Raw genomic sequence first — 19,802 nt, 5'->3', positions numbered from 1 at the left:
TTAAACAAAATTCAATTTTATAAAAAGGACTTTTTGTACAGTAAGTTTCTAGTTTTCAAATTATATTGAAAACTCAATAAAGACAGTTGGATTTCTGTTATCTTCAATTCTAACACAGTTAGAAAAAGAAATTTAGAATTGGGTTACCCAGATATATGAATTCTACTGTAAGACCTCTTTTAAACATTAATAATGGCTTTCTCAAAGAATGTTAATTCAGCCATGGGAATGTGATTAAACTGATACTTTACGGATCTGTTTCCTTTAAGGGTCCATTGTTTGCATTGACTCAAAAATTCCATCAGCCAATGACGATTGACTTCTGTTTTGAGACTTTGCAAATAATGGACAGAAGACTTTTTAGGATATTTTGTAGATACAGTTTTTTTCTTTGTATTTTTAAAGAACATTTGTAAGGGTAACTTTTTAAAAAGGGTGGCTTTTTTCAAAATTTATATGTTTCAAATTTAATATGAAAGTCACAGGATTAATAGTTAATAGGGAATTACATGCTTTGACCACTAGTCGTCAGTGTTGAACCATCAGTTTTGACTTAATAAGAATCATTTATTAAAGTAGCCAAACTTTGTTGAAAACTGGTTCTTTATAAAATATATATCCTCCGCTCTTAGGGCTTGTGAAAGTGTACTTTGCACAAATGTTGCAACTGAAAAGAATGTAGTTATTTTAGTAGATGCTATATGAAAATTAAAATTTGAAACTGTGTTGTTCTCCACTGTTGAAAATGACACATTGAATATTGCCTATTGAAACACCTGCTGTATTTTATACTAATATTGTCATTTGAGTGCTTTTTTGTTTGTTTCTTTCATGTTTTCTATTCATAGTTACAGTTCTTTCCTTCCTCCTTCTCTCTGAGGAAATTTTTTAATATATAATAAAACAGAGACTGCAATTTAATATGAGAACTTATTTCACCGAAATCGTGTATTCCCAAGCCCATTTTTACTTTTCTCATTTATAAGCTGTACAGAATGATACTTTCTTTACATTTTTATTTTATATAGACCCAAACCTCTTTGTCCTAATTAGCATTTTTATCTCCTTAATAATCACTGCTTTTGGTACCCTGTTGTCTACCCACCCCAGTTATGATAAATTTTAATATTCATGTCCTATTTATTTTTCCTTTGGCTAATTTTTTTTCTTGATAGAAAGGCATTTTTATAGCTCTCTTATGACTTGTACTTATAGTTAATTTATATTTCCATTAAGTACCCTGGATCTCTCTTTTTTTTTAAGAAAATACCAACGTTGTGGTGTAAATTATTTATGCTCAAAAACTGAGAAACTACTTTAGATTATTTCTAATGAATTTTTGTCCATGCTATAGTCAAGTGTTAGAATAGTATTTAGAACTATAAGCTTAGTAGCTTGTCATTTGATGAACCTTTATAGTTGAGAGAAGATGATTAGACAGTTTCTTGTTTATTGTCTGAGAATGCGATGCTGAAACCTTATCAACCAGTATTAAGTGTTGGATGAAAATCCAATTATGATGATAGAATGACTCAAAGCCACAAAACCTGGGCAGACTTAGGTCTCTGGAGCTCTGAATTCCCATTCTTTCCCTTCCTATCCCATGAACTTGTTTAGAAACGGCAAAATGTTATCCTTTGTGTGGTTTACCTAAATAAGTAGCTCATTTTTTCCCTTAAAAAACATCACCTTGATAACACAATGGTTTTAGTTTTACATTTTAAAAACTTTATAAATTTTCTTTATGTTCTTGCCTCTGCTTTTCTTCCATTCTTCATATTGAGTTCATCATTAAATTTTTTCAGCTCTATTTTAAAAATATTTTCTGAACTGGTAACTATTCACCTTACTATTATTAGTACTCAAATATATCATCCTACCATTACTCTCTCCTGTTTGGGCTAAAGAAGTAGCCTCCCTGCTGCCGTTTTTACCTGCTTACGGTCTATTCCCCACAGAGCAGATCGTTTCAGATCTTTCTTCAAAAGCCTTCAGTGGTTTCTGTATCATAGCACAAGAATGAGATCTAAAGTCTTTAGTACAGAAGTCCTCTGATTTGGTTCCCAAATTCCTCTCACCCCAATTTCTGTCCTTCTTGTCAATTCTAGGGCAATGGCCTTGGCTTTCTTGCTTTTCCATGGACATGCTAGACACTTCTTGCTTCTGGACATTTATTCTCAGAGCCAGGAATTTTCAACCCTGTAACAGTTGCATGGCTGGTGCCCACATCTCATTCAAAACTCTGCTGAAGAAAGCTCTTATTTACTCTCCTAGCTAAAATATCCCTTCATCACTCCTCAGCACCTTCCTCAGGTGTGTTTTTACTTTGTAACACTTGATCATTACATGCCATTTGTCTGTCTCCCTGATTAGAATCCAGGCTTTGTGAAGGGAGGTGTTTTCATCTGTTTTGCTCATTGCTGCATTGCCAGCATGGAGACTATGCCTGGCACAGAGTATGGACCTGATAAGTATTTCTTGAATGAATGAATGAGTCAATATCACATACTGTATTGCCAGAACTATACATAGCAAAATATTGATTTGGTCTATATTGTCCTGTACCTTTCATCTTCCAGGTAATGTGCTGGGGAGTAAGGATTTAATGTTACCTAATGATGTCTTGCTTTTATGGGGGTCCCAGTTTAGCTGAGGAAATAGAGATGTCAGCAGTCACTGTAATTCAGTAAGGGCATTATTCTAGATTTGTCTAGACTCCATGGTAACCCAGAGTGGAAATAGTTACCTCTTGTGGATCTCTAGGGAAAATTTGGGTGGAATAGACAGTATTTTTAAAGACTTTGTGTTTTCAAATCATTTTAGGAAATTGTTTTGTGTATTTATTTCTGCCTTACTGCTTATTGCTACATATTAAGTTGTTTACCAGTCAATGGCTGAAGCATTTATTTAAATTCTTGCTATAGTTTTGATGCACATGATTGCTCCTGATCTTATCATCTTATACCATGGTAATTATTTTCTTCTCTCTTTTATGATTTTTTTTTTACCTGTGGATTATTTTATTACTTTATTTATTTATTTATTGTTTTCAAGGACAAGCTTGTGAAAGAACCATTAATGTCAACATACTGATGAGAAAGAAATAGATGGGAAAGAATGATGGACTATTATGGGATTTATCTTGTAAAGGTGTTTGAATAGGATTTGGCACAGCTTGAAATGTGCAGGTCCAAGAAATATCATGGGCTTTCGTCCTTAAACTTGTTCTTGCTTTCCTTGTCTTTGTGACCTCCTTACTTAAACTGTAGGTTATTTTCTTGGACTTTGCTTATTTCAGATGACACTAAAACACTTTTAGTATTCTTTCAGTAAAACATATTTTTTCTCTAAAGACTCCTTGTAGAAGACAAAGTGCAAGAGATCTTGAAGGATGTATCTTTCATCCTTGTGCTTGCTATCTGAATTTCCATTTATGAAGAAAACTTCTTGGATGGTTCATGATTGCTGTCGATTGTTTTTTTACCTGTGGATTATTTTATTACTTTATTTATTTATTTATTTATTGTTTTCAAGGACAAGCTTGTGAAAGAACCATTAATGTCAACATACTGATGAGAAAGAAATAAATGGGAAAGAATGATGGACTATTATGGGATTTATCTTGTAAAGGTGTTTGAATAGGATTTGGCACAGCTTGAAATGTGCAGGTCCAAGAAATATCATGGGCTTTCGTCCTTAAACTTGTTCTTGCTTTCCTTGTCTTTGTGACCTCCTTACTTAAACTGTAGGTTATTTTCTTGGACTTTGCTTATTTCAGATGACACTAAAACACTTTTAGTATTCTTTCAGTAAAACATATTTTTTCTCTAAAGACTCCTTGTAGAAGACAAAGTGCAAGAGATCTTGAAGGATGTATCTTTCATCCTTGTGCTTGCTATCTGAATTTCCATTTATGAAGAAAACTTCTTGGATGGTTCATGATTGCTGTCAAGTCTCTACAAGTCACATTATCTTTCTAGTATTGGAAATTGCTGGTTTGATTAAAGAGTATTCCATTTTGCTCTTATATTTCAGGGGCCTATTTTTTTATAACGATAAAACAAAAGTTAAAAGTTTATAAATGTATTTTACCTCGTAGAAGAAGTAACATGCCAAAGGTTGGTCTTTAGATTCCTTTGAAGGGTGCAGTTTTATGAGATGATGTGTAGATGTAAGTTGTCCTGAAAGTCTTGTAATCTCATTTCTATATAATTAGCACTTATGTCATGTCTTCTAAGGCTTTTTACTTTATTAAGATAATATTACTTAAGGCTATTAATTATTAAATGCATACAATGCACTTTCTGTCCCCTTTTACCTCCTCATTTCAACATCTTTCTGGAAAGTTCTGTATACTAACTTACACTTTCTTATTATTCAAGAATTTTTGAAAACTGTTTTTCAGGATGCCTTTCTGGGTTGATCAATTTGCTTGGAGTTAATCCTCATATGATTTTCTTTGTCCCTCAATTTTTTTTTCTCTGATCACTATTCTGATAATATTTGCTTTCTAGGTTTGTGAAGAGGCATTGTTTATTCTCATTATTATGGCCTCTGATTTTTCTTTTCTTTAAGCATTTATAGGTGTGCTTGTGAAATACCTTAAATCCTGTTTGTAAGTAGTTGAGATTTGCATATAAAATAAATACTCATATTGCCACTGTGAGCTATGTATATGTTCGACACACCTTTTAGGTTCACACCACCTATTACTAGATCTGAAAGTGTTGTTTACTCACATTCATTTTGCTACGTGTATTTATTTGTTCTTCCTAATATTGTCATTGTAAATTATAATCAATAATGCCAGTTTGAATCTGTTTGAGTCCCTTTGTGCAGCACCATATGCAAACAGATAGTTAATGTTGTTAATGCTATGATGATGATGAAAAATGTCTGCTGCTCTTGTTGACTGAACAGCTGCCTGACAGTAGACTGTGATTTTCTGTGTGCGGGACTTGTTTAATTTCTGTGTTCTGCTTTTCTTGAGGACTGGAATGTTTCTATCTACACTTTCAGTGAATTTATGCTAGACCATCTGTTTATAAAGCCCTTTCCCATCATTATCAATTAATATTTATTGGGCAACTACCGAGTGCATAGTAATGCTGTGCAAACAAAGACCAGTCTGCTGCACATTCAGTTACTCATTGGCTTGGTGCTGTTTTATTTTTATTAGAAAATAGTTGGAAAAAAAGAAAACAACACAAGCCCTAAAGTGTAAAATAACATCCTTTGATTCTGAACAATGAAAGATGTTGTATATTTACAGGGCTTTCTGTTCAAAGATATATAAAAGTGGAGAAATTCTAAATTAAATTTCCATAATGATCTATGATCTTCTGTTTGTCAACAATTCAGACTCAGTGGTCCTGCATTTAGAAAGTCAAATGAAGTATCATATTGCTCTTGATTTTGAATAAAACTGTGCCTCTTTTTTGAGAGGAAACTGCTTGGATAAAAGCAGACCCTCCACTAAGAGCATTTGCCTTTTGATTTTGAAGGAAATCCTGGAAAGTGCACTTGTTGGGCTCACATTTAACTTTACTTGCAAGATTTTTATTAAGTAAAAGATTGCATAAAAATATAATCTCTTCCAGTAAAAGCAATGGCATTTTAGGGAATAATACTCATTATCATTGTTGCTTTTGAATTAAATGAGTTAAAAGATTTGTATGTCTTCTCAGCATACCAACTATTTTATGCAGTTAATTAAGATTTTTTCTTTGCAGATCAACAAATTTAATAACATTTGAAGAGTGAAATTCTGACACTAGTCAACAGGGTTTATTTTTGAGTTATTTTTATAGTCATGGTAGTGGATTTTTGCTGATTCACCCATGGTCTCTGGCCTAGTCTTGTATGTGGCCTTTGACTAAAGTTTCTGGTAAAGACTGGCATGGAATAGAGCAAAGGGATTTGGCTGCCATGATCCTCGAACCCACGACCTGGTGCCTTAAGCAGTCACAGACTCCATAAATAGGAAATTGTGGTAATAAAAAGTTTGCTTGTTTGTTAACTATGTCAGTAAAAAGTGCCCATCTATTCTACCACAATAATTTCTATGAGAGCTTTTGTGGATTCCTGAAAGAATAAATACCATATTGTAAGAAAAGGGGGGAAAATAAGACACTGAGGCCATTTCAAAGTGAAACTTTGAGTTTTATGTTTGAAAACATCAGATATCCTTAATGATCATTTTTAAGGATTATAGTTTCTATCAGAACTAATACTTCTATTAAATCCTACATGATACTGGGTATTATACCCTTTAAAAAATAGGAATGGTTGGGACCACCCAAGATCCTGAGAGGAGAATAGAGGAGAAGGGATTGTAGTGTGGCCACCCCCCCCGGGGGGTGATTTCTCGCTTTTTGTCTCTTTTTCTGGTGAGTACACGTGCCCTATAGCAAAAAATCCTATCAAAAAAAAAAAAGTAGAAATGGTTGCATCTTATGACTTTTTGCATCATGTGCTTATCACTTCTATCTAGAAATGACAGAGAGTTCTATTGACAGCAAGTTTCTTGAATTTCTCCCTTACTTTGATGTCCCTCTCGTCTGTATAGAGTCATGATATCAATATTGGATTCGTTCTGAGTTGTCATGCAGTTTTTCTCTACTTACAAAGTTTTGCTTTGTTTTAGTTGTAGCTGTTGGTATTGAATTTTCTTTCCTTGGTCATGGCTGAAAAATAAACTTATTTGAACAATTTAAGTAAAATCCACCCAACTATTTTTGAGTTAGATATTGGTTCAGGGATTTAGTATATGTAGGCATTGTTCTGTGTCTTGAAAAGAAACTTTTTTTTGTTTTGTTTTGTTTTGGTTTTTGTTGGCACAGATAATCCCCAACTGGATGAACTTAAAGGCTAAAATTTTCCATGACTTTAGCTGGTTCTCATGGAGGAGGAATCTCTAAAACAATTGAGAATAAAAGAGAGTTTAGAAATTCACAGACCTTGAGAGAAATAAAATCCATGTTAACTAGTACTAGTTCTAAGCAGTAAGATCTTGCTCTATTTTCTGTGTGTGTGTGTGTGTGTGTGTGTATGTGTGTGGTGTGTGTGTGTATATATATATATATGTATATATACATGTGTGTGTGTATATATATATATATATATACACATACACACACATGTGTATACACACACCACACACACACACACACACACACATATATATATATATTCCTTTTCAAAATATGTGTTAGTCTATTGATGTGTGATGACTGTAGAGATATGTCCAGGTTTCCAAAGGGGATTTTGGAGGTATACACCAGGTTTCTGTTGTTAAAACATTTCTTTTTTTTTTTTTTTTTGAGAGATTTTCGCTATAGGGCGCGTGTGCTTGCCAGACAGAGGTATGGAGACAGAAAGCGAGAAATCACCCCCCAGGAGGGATGGTCACGCTGCAATCCCTTCTCCTCCATTCTCCTCTCGGGATCTTGGGCACGCACACACACGCACCCAGCGTGAGTTTTAAGCCACTGGGTCCGGGATGCGAACTGCGGTCGACTACGTAGGAGTCCAGAGACATAGCCATTACGCTAACTGCTGGTTCCCTGTTGTTAAAACAATTCTGATTAAATGAAGTTCCCATTGTAGTGTTTCATACATACTAAGTACCTAATAAAGTTTTTGCCTGATATGCAATATAACAAATAGCTTTAAAATTATTTAAAAATTTTAATATATATACATATAAACAACTTGTGACTTCAATTTATAGTTCATGTGGCCTGATTTGAATCAGAATCTCATTATATTTTGTGAAGCTTAATGTACTTGTTTGTTGACTTTATTTATTGCCTACGTGAAGAATTGGGTTATAAAAATATAGTAAGAGCAGCTGTTTTCTAATTCTCAGTAACATAACTTCTTTATTCTTGATTGTTACAGGACAAAAAAACAAAACAAACAAAAAAAACTGACTTGACAGGTTGTACCTTCAAGTATAGTGATTCTGAAGTCTTGTTTGATGTGAGCACAGACGTGTTTTCTATAGTCTTGTTGATTTACTGGCGAATCATCTACATGTTCTTGCCCTTGTGACCAAACATATGCAACTGTGGCACTGCCGCGTGATTGGAATGAGTTGGGTTAATTTATGTTCATAACCCTTCTCTGAGAATTTCAGGAGCCTTAACATGTGATCTTTATTTCATTCCACTGCATCATTCCTAACCAAGCTTGCCGGTCCATTTAAAGTAGACAAAGAGCCTTTAATTCCCTATTTGTTCTACATCTTTGAGTGTGTTATTTATTAGAGCCTTTTGGTAAACATGCCTGTTGTCAAAGTTGTAGGGGTTTTTATGGTTAGATGAGAGGTCTACAAACATTTTTCTTTTTTCCCTTTTCACTCCTCTCTGGAAGGAAATGCTGTATTATTATTATTTTCGATTCACTAGAACTGTGAGAGTTCAGAATTGTCTACCTCTAAAGAACTGCAGTAGTACAATACTCAATATGTTTGTCTTTTTAATGGAAATTGGCACTCTTAAGGAAAAGAAGAAAAATTGTTGTTATTAAAGATTTAAATGTGCCCCAGGGACCCTCTATTAAAGCACAGTGTTGTTGCTGTGATCTTAAATGTGTAAAAGACAATTTGAATCCTGGAGCAGGGCACATGATAGCTTTATAGCTAAACGGCTCTTAAGAAAAAAACAAGCTTTAAAGGGCAAAATAACATAGTAATAGAAATTCATTGGCATGTGATTTTTTTTCCTCCTTTTATAACTGCTTTTACTGGGTTAGTTTTAATATAATTCTGGGTTGCTTAATCTAAGTCACATGGAAAAGCAATCCAGTGTAGACTCACACCCTTACAAAAGGTAGTAAATGAGTTAAAGTTTATTATTAAGGTTTAAAGAAATAGCTTGTACTTTGGATTCAGCTAATTTTTAAAGTGTTTCTGAATATTATATTTGTTTTCTGAAGTTTGAAGTGCATCAGTATATATTTAATAAGTCTCAAGAGTTAAATTTTTCTTCTTTGTCTTTCATTTTAAACTAGATAATATAGAAAAAATGGCTTAGTATTCTGGGCTAGACGATTGCATCAGTGTTTGTTTATTTACTGACTCATGGTATATAGAAAGCAGGGAGTGTGTTCAAACCTAATGGTATTTCTAGACGAGAGAATGGAAATGTAGTAGTTTACTTTGGATCCTCAGTGCCACTCCTTTGCTCATCTGCTGAAAACAATAGAATTTAAGTTATTATTAACTAAATTATTGACTACATTTTCTAAGACTTACATATCCTTAGAGTAAAAAGAAAGGAAAGGAGTATTAAAGTTTCGGGCAGCAAGTGCAGCTACTGTAGGAAAGTATATTATTTGGAAAAGTGAAATTATAGATAATGAATCAGTTTTAAAGGTGGAAAATTAGGAAGAAAGGACTAATACAAGATTATTTTAGCAAATTCCTAGGAATCCAAGAAAATGAGAGATTCTGTTATTCGACCAACTCATATATAGAAATTTGGACCATGAGAAAAATAGACCATTGACTGTCAAAAGAATTATGTTGTTATAGAATATAATTCAATGTATTAGAAAACATAATTTGATTAAAATTCAACTTATAGATTTTTATTTCGGTAACATCAAGTAAAACTATTATTTATATGAACTGTGATAAAAAGATTATAGTATCTCTTGTTTCTTACTCTTTAAGGGGAGTGGGTTTTGGTAACTGATGAGCCCTCTCTTTATGGGGGGTGGTGGGAAGTTGGAATGTTAGGCATGGTTATGGGTTTAGGTGTTAAAAGTAAAAACTGGGATAGGAACAAATTGTCCTGTATAATTTCTATAGGGAGATTTAGAAAGCTATGGGGTCCAGAAACTGCACTGAGACCTAATCATGCGCCTAGGCAAGATGTAGGGTGAAATAGAGAAACAGAGAAATTCCTGAGCAGTAGAGTTGTCCAAGAGAATTAAGAGAATAGATCTGTTTTGTCTTCTTTAAAAAAAACCAAACAAACCATTATGTTTGCTTATTTATTTATTGCCAGAGGGCATGTGTGCTCACCAGAGAAAAGGAAGAGAGAGTTAGAGAGGGAGGGAGAAAGAAAGAGAGAAAAAGCACCCCCCCTCCATTGTGTGTGGGAGTCACATCACAATCCTTTTCCCACCATTCCTTCTTCCTGTCAGGATTTTGGGCATGTACATCTACCTGGCTTGTTTTTCAAGTTCGGGCTGGGATTTGAACTGAGGTTGATCATGTGGGATCAGGCTCTCTTAACTGCTGTGCTAAGGAGCTACCCAGCATGAATAGATATGTTTGATGGGGATTTGATGAGTGTACTCCATCTACCTATGTAGTCTGATGTAAGAGCTAGATCATTCATTAATGTTTTTGGTATGAACGGATTATTTTGGGGAGAATGTAAGAGTTTCAGCATTCTATGTACTGGTGAACATCTGTCTGTAAATAGCTTGGTTGGAATCTGGGTTGTGTTAGACTATAAAGTATGAAGGGGGAAATTTTTTTAGGCTAAAGAAGATCAAATCACTGATATAGTAAATTCTGGTCTGGCTCTGAGCTAAAATTGGTGGGTGAAATTAACTATACTTGTATAACTTTAGTATCTCTTAAAATATTAATATTTGTCACAGTAGTGATTTTAACATATTCCAGCATATTCTTTGATACTTCCCTCTGGGAAGTGGAGCTTAATTCTTCATTCTTTGAGTGTGGACTTCACCTAGTGACTCTCTCCAGACAAATATATAGAAAGGGAATAATATCAACTTTGTGTGAGGAAAACTTGGCAAACCACAGCTTACCTTAAGCAGGTACAAGATTAACATCACTGGTTATGAGTCACATAGATATCGGGTACCTTACAGTGTGATGCAGTAAGAAAGGTACCTTACCTCTGAGGGATTCTTCTCTCAAGATTGTAAGCTCCGTCTGATCATGAGAAGTCATCAGACAGACTCGGATTGAGGGATATTATACACAATACCTGATTCTAGTACTCTTCAAAAAATATTGACATAAAAGACAGTGGAAGACTGAGATACTTTAAGGTTAGAGGAGACGAAGAAGATAAGCTGACTAAGTACAGCATAGTATCATGGATTGGATTTTGGAACCAAAAGAACATTAATGGAAAAATAATGACATGAGATGGAGACAGTGAGAGGGAAGGTGAGAAATCACCCCCAAGGAGGGATGACCATGCTGCAATCCCGTTTTCCTTCATTCTTCTCCTGAGATCTTGGGCACGCATGCACGCACACGCACCTGGCATGAATTTGAAGCCACTGGGTTTCAGTACTCTAACCATGATCAGTAAGATGTCAATCTAGTGACGAAACCAGTATGCCATCTGCTGGCCCCAATATTTTAGCTTTTTAAAAGAAAATTTATTTATTTATTTCTTCCATGAAGAAGAGACAGAGAGACAGCACTCCCAGCAGTCTTGACACTACAGTCCACCCCCAGCTAGCCCCAGGTTATGAACATGTGTGTGGTCTCGTTCAGAGAGGTCTCTGGATGTGAACCTGGACCTTTACATGTGAGTAAGCCTCACAGAGTGTTGCATTTTACTATTGTGCCAGTGCCTCACCTTCTTAGTTTTGATAAATGTACAATGGTTATATGAGATGTTAATTTTAGAGAAAGCTGGGTGAAAGGTATGGGAGAATTCTATTTTTTCAACTCTTCATAAACCTGAAGTTATGCCCCCCCCCCCCAAAAAAAAAAAAAAGATTTAAATCCCATTTAGGAGATTTTTTTAAAAAGAATTATTTAAATCTATTTATCTTGTTTATTTATTTTGACCAGAGAGGGACAGAGAGATAGAGAGACTGAGTGAGAAACCAAGCTGCCAGGTCCAAGACTCAAATTTCTATTGGCCATATGGGAGTCCAGCACCCTTAACCACCACACCACCTGCCTACCCCAAGAGATTTTTTAAAGGCAAAGATTAAAATGATGAGTTCTGCAAACAGGGAAAGGTTATTATTTATTTGAATTAAACACAAAAACACTTATTTTCAACATCACTATACTACGATAATGGTTTTTCAAAGAAAGACAACTTGATGCTTGTGAAAATACAATTATTAAGAAAGATAGGAGAAATCTGGGAAGCCTGCTAGTATATGAAGGACATGGGTGGCCAGTTTCCAGGTGAAATTATTAGACGTTATGGAGAGATATTCATGTATACATTCAGTAACATGTTTTCCACCTTATATGTGCCAAGTACTATCTTAGAAATAACATGTGATTATGGCAGATGAGGTCCTTGGCCTTCTCAAATTTATACCTTAGTGACATGCAAGCTTTTCTATTCCTCTTTGGAAATTTAAGCCCTTTGATAGTTAACTACTACTTTGAATCAAATTAGATCTTGAATGATTATTTTGAGTGTCTAATTAAATAAGTAAAATAAGTATATGCATTGAAAATATTTTTCAGTGTGTTTAATTGAAATAAAGTAAGCAAACACTGGGAAATGTTAACATATCTTTGTTTTATCAGGATAAAATGTTTTAGGATTTTAATAATGATGAGAAATCATGTGAAAGGGGCATTAATGGATTAATTCTAGTTATTACACTGGAAAATTTCCTCAGTGAAGAATTTCGATGTTTAAATTCTTAAGTAAGTTAAACTCAGAGTTGCAGCATGAGGTTAGTCAAATTTAAAAGCTCCCCTGGAGACTCCTTCTGCTTATGTTACATAAATAAGCAGAGGACAGAGGTGTGAACAGTCTGGAGCATGAAGAGGTACACAAAATCCCACTGGAAGTGTCTTGAGTCTTCCGAGTTAAGATTTTGAACTTTGCTTTGGAAGGGAATGGCTTTTGTGTTTGGGACAGGCTCTTCTTACTTGAAGTTATTCACATTTCTGTCCTATGCATGCAGTGGCCCTAAATAACTCACCTGATGTGGATTTGGCTTCTGCCTAGATGTTTGAATCCAGAATTGGAAATTGACTATTTATTGTTTGATGAAACTTGCCAACTGCCTGAAGAAGCCTTCCTTGTAATCGCCACTCTAAGAAAGGGCCCAGACTGGTTTTTAGTCTACATGAAATAAACATATATCTTAGTCCAAAGAAAAAGTATTGAAAAGATAATAAAATTTAACTCATTAATAAAAAATGGGGCTAGTTTGGAATGATGATATTGTGGAATAAGATAGTTTAAAATTTCATAAAATGAATTGATTTAAAAAATGTGGTAATAATTCCTTCTTTTTTAAAAAATAATTATTTATTTATTTTTATTTATTCATTCAATCATTTTCATCTGACCAGAGAAAGACACACAGAGAGAAGAAAAGTGAGAAAGCAAGCTACCAGGCCTGGGACTCGAACCGTGGTTAGCCATGTGGGAGTGTCCAGCGCCTTCACCACCACGCCACCTGCTGGCCTAGAATAACTTCTTTATATCTTTTCTTCATTCTCTCTCTCACCCACTTACCCAATCCTCCCCACCTCCTGCCCACACATACATATACACACACATATTGGGGCATTCAGTCAAGAAAGACCTGGAAAGAATAAAGATGCCAACAGTAATTTTCAAGTTTCTAGGGTGATTTTATTCATGAAAAATTTATAAACACATCCTACTAGCAAAAATTGAATAATTATGCACACAGAATTAAGTGTTATTACAGATTTCACTTGCCTTATAATAAAGAATAAATATAAAATATCACAACTTGATTACTCAAAAAGCAATGATGATTTTATTTTTTTAAAGAGATTTTTGCTATAGGGTGTGTGCACTCTCTAGAGGGACAGAGAGACAGAAAGCTAGAAATCATTCCCCAGAGAGGATGGCCATGTCACAGTCTCTTTTCTTCTACCCTCCTCTCGGGATTTTGGGCACTCACAGACATGTGCCCTGTGTGTTTCAAGCCACCAGGTCCGGGATGCAAACCATGCTCCATTTTGTGGGAGTGCAGTGTCGTAACCATTATGCCATCTGCTGGTTCCAACATTAATAATTTTAAATATTTTACCACTGTCAACCATTTAATAATAATAGTTGTCTTTCATTGTTCATGGTTATGTGCCAGGTATGGCCCTATGAGCTTTTCAGGTATGGAAACAGTCATAGTATAGGCACTACCATTCTGTATAGTTGATATTCTTATTTCAACATGGAGAGGAAGTGCCACTAAATGGTTAAGAGGCAGGAAGCCTGAATCTGTATTCCGAATGTGTCACTTATTAGTTAAGTGACCTTGGGCAAGTTATTGAACTCCTTGTGCCTCAACTTCTCCCTGAATAAAATTGGGTTAATAATGACTCATAGAATTATCATGAGTATTAAAAGTATATATTTATTATACATAATGTGTTTAAAATATGTTAGAAGAATATCTGGGCATATTAAATATTATGAAAGTGTTATATCATTACTATATTCAATTCAAGATTTTAATTTATTTTATTGACATTTCTCTACCTTTTTACTTAGTAGCTATTTTTACTGGTCAGAGTAGGAGCCATTCCAGATAAAGCTGGGTAGGGGGCCATGTTCTATTATATAAACATATGTTAGTGACCTGTGGCACAATGCACGACACATGGTAAATGCATTTAGGAGATATTTGTGATATTAATGAAATTGATGATGATTGAGTATACTTGCATCAAAGCAGTTTTTCTGTTTGCCTAAAAATCATTTGCCTATTGATCTTGATGGAAAAGACTTCTGACCCTTTGGGTTTTCTTAGCTTGTGTGACCTTTACACATATACCTTGCTAAGTCTAAATGCTGGAATTGTGGGGGGGAAAAAAAATCAAACTTAAAGAAATGCAGTACATTTTAGATATTATGAGACTGCTCCAAGAATAATTTTTTTCCTTAAGTTTAATTTTGTTTTAATATAGAAACAAACCAAAGCAAACATTTTTGTGGTTAACTTTTAAAATCTGTATTGTCTTGAAGTTCTTTTTCTTCCATTTTGATGAGGAAACTAGAAAAGAATGCTTTTTTTCTTCTACTTGAAATATGATTTGAAGAGCCAGTTTTATGTTGTGATAAGATGTCATATATGTAATAATAATGTAACAACCATGTTTTTCTCTTGTTGATAGTATTTTTTTCAGAATTCGAAAAACTAATTTTTGGTGTTATGTCTAAATAGTTGAACAGATATATAAGTCTTAAATACAATGAATTTAAACAAACTATTAATCTAGAAAAGCATTAAACTTTGTTCCAAGGAAAGCATTAGCTATTTAGACTTGTTTAATATGTAACAAATTTCCCAGAGATAGAGAAAATATGAAACTAAGTAAAAATTGATTAGGAAGATCAGTAAGTTGTTTATATTTTATCCCCATTAAAACCTTCTTTAATGCTGATGCACTGATGATGTATCAGTGAGTGAGTAGGTTGTAATTCATTTATAGATTTTGTACAACTTTCAGCTTTGTCTTAATAAATTTGTTAGTGACTTTTAGTGTTTATGTATTTTGGAATAATACATTTTTTCCCCTACCTCTTTCTAGGCTCTGAAGAAACAAGTAGCTAAAGCAGATGAGGATGAGGGAGTAATAAAAATTAAACTAAAACAAACAGAAACTGAGAAGAATCAAGTAAGATTTTGAACATTATCATTCGAGTAATAACATGGTGTGGGGCCCATGATATTTGTAGTGCCTTGGAAAGTGAGTTTGAGATCTTACTTAGAATGCCCTTTAATGCCTTTGCTTCAATGGCCATGCCACTCTTGACTGCTTGCTCGTAGAAATATACACACATGTCTTTGCTATCTTGTCACCTATGGCTGTTCTTCTTGAGAGCCAAATTGAACTTCACCCTTTTCAGGAGGTTAAGGCCTCCCACATGGCTGATGGTGTGGACCTGGCAGTTTGGAAAACACATGGACTTTTGTGCCCATTCCCAGAATTCTGAGAGGAAAATGGAAGAGAAGGGATTGCAGCTTGGCCTTTCCCAGGGGTGGGAATGGTGGCGATGTTTCCCTCCCCCAACAGCTAGCTCATGTGCCCTTTAGCAACAACTGAAACAAACAAAAACTTTATTCTTTCTTGCCAGAGTACATTTAAAGAACTTGACTTTATTGCAAAGACCAATTATTTAAAGGCTTTTGCATGACTGTTTTGGATTTATTTGTTTTTATTACAGAACATAGGTATAGTTAAGCAGTGTAATTTTGATAGCATTGTCTATTCTCATGAAATATTAAAGACCTTTGATGTATATTTGTGTCTTTGAATACATAGTTTAGCTTTAGAAAGGAATTTAGAGGCCAAACAACTCTCCTTAATTTACAAATGAATAGGTTTAAAGATGTTTCCAAGGCAATGAATAATGAAGTAAAAATTTGCCCCTGTTGCTTTTTTCTACCTGCTATTACCTTCTTTATTTTTATTCACATATCTATGTAGAGTTAAATAATGCTCCCATGTTGCCTTTATGGTGAGGATGGTTCTAGCCAGTAATCAAATTTGCTCTTGGGAGTAACCAATATGGTCTGCAGTTGATTTAAAGGTCATTTGACTAGTATGATTTTTTTCCCTCTTCCTTTCTTCATAGACATGAGTGAACTAGTTGAACAATATTTTGTGAAGTTTTTGTGATCTCACATATATTTTACTTTTTGAAGTATATGACATTTTTATGTAAACCATTTGCATATTTTTTTCAAAATTAATGAAGCTTTTATTTTGAAATAATTCTAGAATTCATAGGACATTACAAAACAAAGTGTGTAGCCTTCACCCAACTCCCTTAATGGTAGCATTTCGCATAGTTGCCATTTAAGGTCAAACCCAACAAATTGATATTGGTATTTCCACAGAGTTTGTTCAGATTTTCCCAGCTTTTTGTGCACCAGTGGTCTGTAAAGTGCTTGTGTGTGGGTGGCAGGGTGGGGAGGGTTGTGAGCAAGGCTTCTCATGCTCCTTGGTAGTAGCCACACCTACCACATATAGTTTTTAGAGGACTAATATGTATGTAATATAATAATTTAAGTGAAATGATGATTTAGGATAAGTATTACAGATGTAAGCACTAAAAAGCATTTTAGTAAAAATTTGTGATTTTTAAGAAACCACCTCATTGTTTCGAACTCCAAACAAGTCTAACACATGTAAGCCCTAAAATTTTAACAAACTTCCATCCCATCATGTTACATTTTTCAACTTGAAGTAAACTAGGCATATTCAGAGTTAGTATTTAGTCATGTAACTGGCCATATTTTCCATAGATATTTATCTAATGGCAGTACAATAAAAATTTTTAAATATATTTTGAATTTAGAATACTAATATTAAAAAATTTTAGGAATATCTTATGACTATTAGAAATATTTAGAAAGTAAGAAATCACCAGTTAGATGAAATGTACTTCAAGTCATTGGATCTCTGTATTATTTTATTCTAGTCTGGTTCATTTGATACTATGCGCTTTAAGGGAAAAAAAAATGCTGTTAGAATGTAGATTAAAATGATTTAGAACTGGAAGTGATTTCAGAGACCATCTAGTACATATGAACTCCTTATTTCAGAGAAAATAGAGTAATGCCTAGAACAAAAGATGTTAGTCACAATTGAGACGGAACTGATTATATCCCAGACGTCCTGAAGCCTAGTCTAGTTCACTTTATGTTGTGCAATTAACATTATTTTAAAGGAAGCATTCATATATGTGTATAGTGAGATTTTCATCATTTCATATTAGCTGTAAATATCTTCTGAAAACTTTTCCACTTTTTTCTTAAATTGTGCTCATAATAATTTGGTTATTTTCTCCCCCATTGGACATTTTTCTTTATCCTCTGTTAAAACTCTAGCTGGAACAGGAATTGGAGCTGTCTCGAAGGTTACTGAATCAATCAGAGGGCAGTAGAGAAACACTTTTGCATCAGGTAAGTCTATGCAATCTACAATAATTTATTTAAGAAAATTTTTTAAGAGAGATTTTTTTCTGTAGGGTGCGTGTGCTCGCTGGAGAGACAGAGAGAAACAGAGAGACAGAAAGCAAGAAATCACTCTTCAGGGGGAATGCTACACTTCCTTCTCCTTCATTCTCCTCTCCGGATTTCAGGCATGCATGCACATGCATCCAACGTGAATTTCAAGCTGCTGGGTCTAGGACTTGAACTGCAATCGACTACATGGGAATCTAGCAACGTAACCATTAGACCATCTGCTGGTCCCTAATAATCTTATTTAACGTCAAATCAGGATTGAGTCACCTCCTCTATTACATGTCTTGGTGAAGAACAAAAAAATAGGCTTAGAACATTTTTTTTCCTAAAAAGTGCATATTAGCACACATAAGCAAGTGATGAAATCCTTTCAGAAAGATTCGGAGAAAGCTGGTATGAAACCCCAGCCCAAATTCCCACTGTGGCAGTATGTCTTGCTAATTGCTGCTCCAACTTACTGCTTATCTCTCTTAGCATGCGCCATGTAAAAGTAAGACTGGATATGTGAGATAAAATTTTCCCAGGAGCTTAATTTTGTTCAAGGAGGTATTGGAGCGTAAAGGAGGAAAGTAAAATACATAAAACAGACCTGTACATGTTCAAGTTACTTTGAATACATCATTGTCTTTTATTCATGTTTTCAAGATGCTACCTGGCTCCTTTTAACCAAATATAAGACTTCACTTTTCAGTGTAACATTTTTGTAGTCCATTAGCTCTTAATGGGAATTTGGTGCTTCTGGTATTTAAAGTTCAGTAACTTTAAATAGCCATCTTATGTACTTTGAGTAAGGGTTTCTACCTGCATCTCCGTGTTTAATATGAACCTAATTGTCCCTTCTTTTGTTTTGAGGTGCATATTACATAACTCACCTACATAATATGCTTGGTAGGCAAAGATGTCAGGCATCATAGATGTTCAGAAGGGATATTACATTTTGACAATTGTTGCTGAAAATACACCATAGCACCTGTTTTACAAAACCTTTAAAAATGTTTTTTGACTTTGTTTTGCAGCCAGCCGTCACATGGAGTTAATGTTGGCAGAATTCAGACTTTCTTTTTGGAAGTTTATATTTGTTTTAAATTCTTTTCTTTCTTTCTTTTTCTTTTTTTTTTTTTCCTTTTAACTCTCACTTCTAATCTCTAATATCAGGTTTTTCTCCCACTAATTTTTAGCATTTTAAGCAAGAGATTTCTTTGTTTAGATGGTGATTCTGACTTTAGTTGAATGTTTTTGGCACTGCTCACTTGTTTAATGATCATTTTGGAAGTACCTGCTATGTGCTTGTCTTCAGAAATAGGAAGATGAGGGGCCAGCAGTTAGCATAATGGCTGTGTTGTTGGACTCCCATGTAGTGGACCATGGTTCTGGTATTAGACCCGGTGGACTTAAACTCATGCCAGGCGTGTGTGCGTGCGTGCCCAAGATCTTGAGAGGAGAATGGAGGAGGAGGGATTGTGGCATAGCCATCCCCCCTGGGGGGTGATTTCTTGCTTTCTGTCTCTCTGTCTCTATCTTTCTGGTGAGCACAAGCGCCTTATAGCAAAAACCTTTCCAAAAAAAAAAAAAAAAGGAAATAGGAAGATGGAAGATGAAAGAAAATAGGTGAAAAATAGGAAAATATTATATAGTACCAAATTGGAGGTTGTTTGGGTTAATAGTTATCGAGTAAACTGAGATATAATAAGAAACTTACAAAAAAAGTTGTCAAACTCTTTGTCATAATGGACACAGAGGAAAAAAAAAAACCTTCATTCTTTGCAGAAGGAATGGGAGGAATGAAGAAATGGAGTGGGCAACTATTCCATTGTGCTTGGTAGAGCAAGGAGAGTAACTTGCCTTCAACTTGTGTTTACAGTAGC

At 34.6% G+C, this 19,802-nt stretch overlaps 1 protein-coding gene across 1 annotated transcript in view; it reads left to right on the top strand.

Annotated features, from left to right (window-relative positions):
- Positions 1 to 19,802, top strand: part of CEP128 (centrosomal protein 128) — a 461,274-nt gene that overhangs the window by 79,838 nt on the left and 361,634 nt on the right. The window contains exons 11-12 of the mRNA XM_014591066.2: positions 15,494 to 15,580; positions 17,800 to 17,874. Coding sequence (XP_014446552.1) covers positions 15,494 to 15,580; positions 17,800 to 17,874 — 162 coding nt within the window. The remainder of the gene's footprint in view (positions 1 to 15,493; positions 15,581 to 17,799; positions 17,875 to 19,802) is intronic.

This window comes from Tupaia chinensis, unplaced genomic scaffold (genome assembly GCF_000334495.1).
Source record: "Tupaia chinensis unplaced genomic scaffold, TupChi_1.0 Scaffold000528_1, whole genome shotgun sequence".
In the NCBI taxonomy this organism is placed as follows: domain Eukaryota; kingdom Metazoa; phylum Chordata; class Mammalia; order Scandentia; family Tupaiidae; genus Tupaia; species Tupaia belangeri.
Note: the sequence above shows the minus strand (reverse complement) of the source record. Positions and strands in the feature narration are given on the sequence as shown.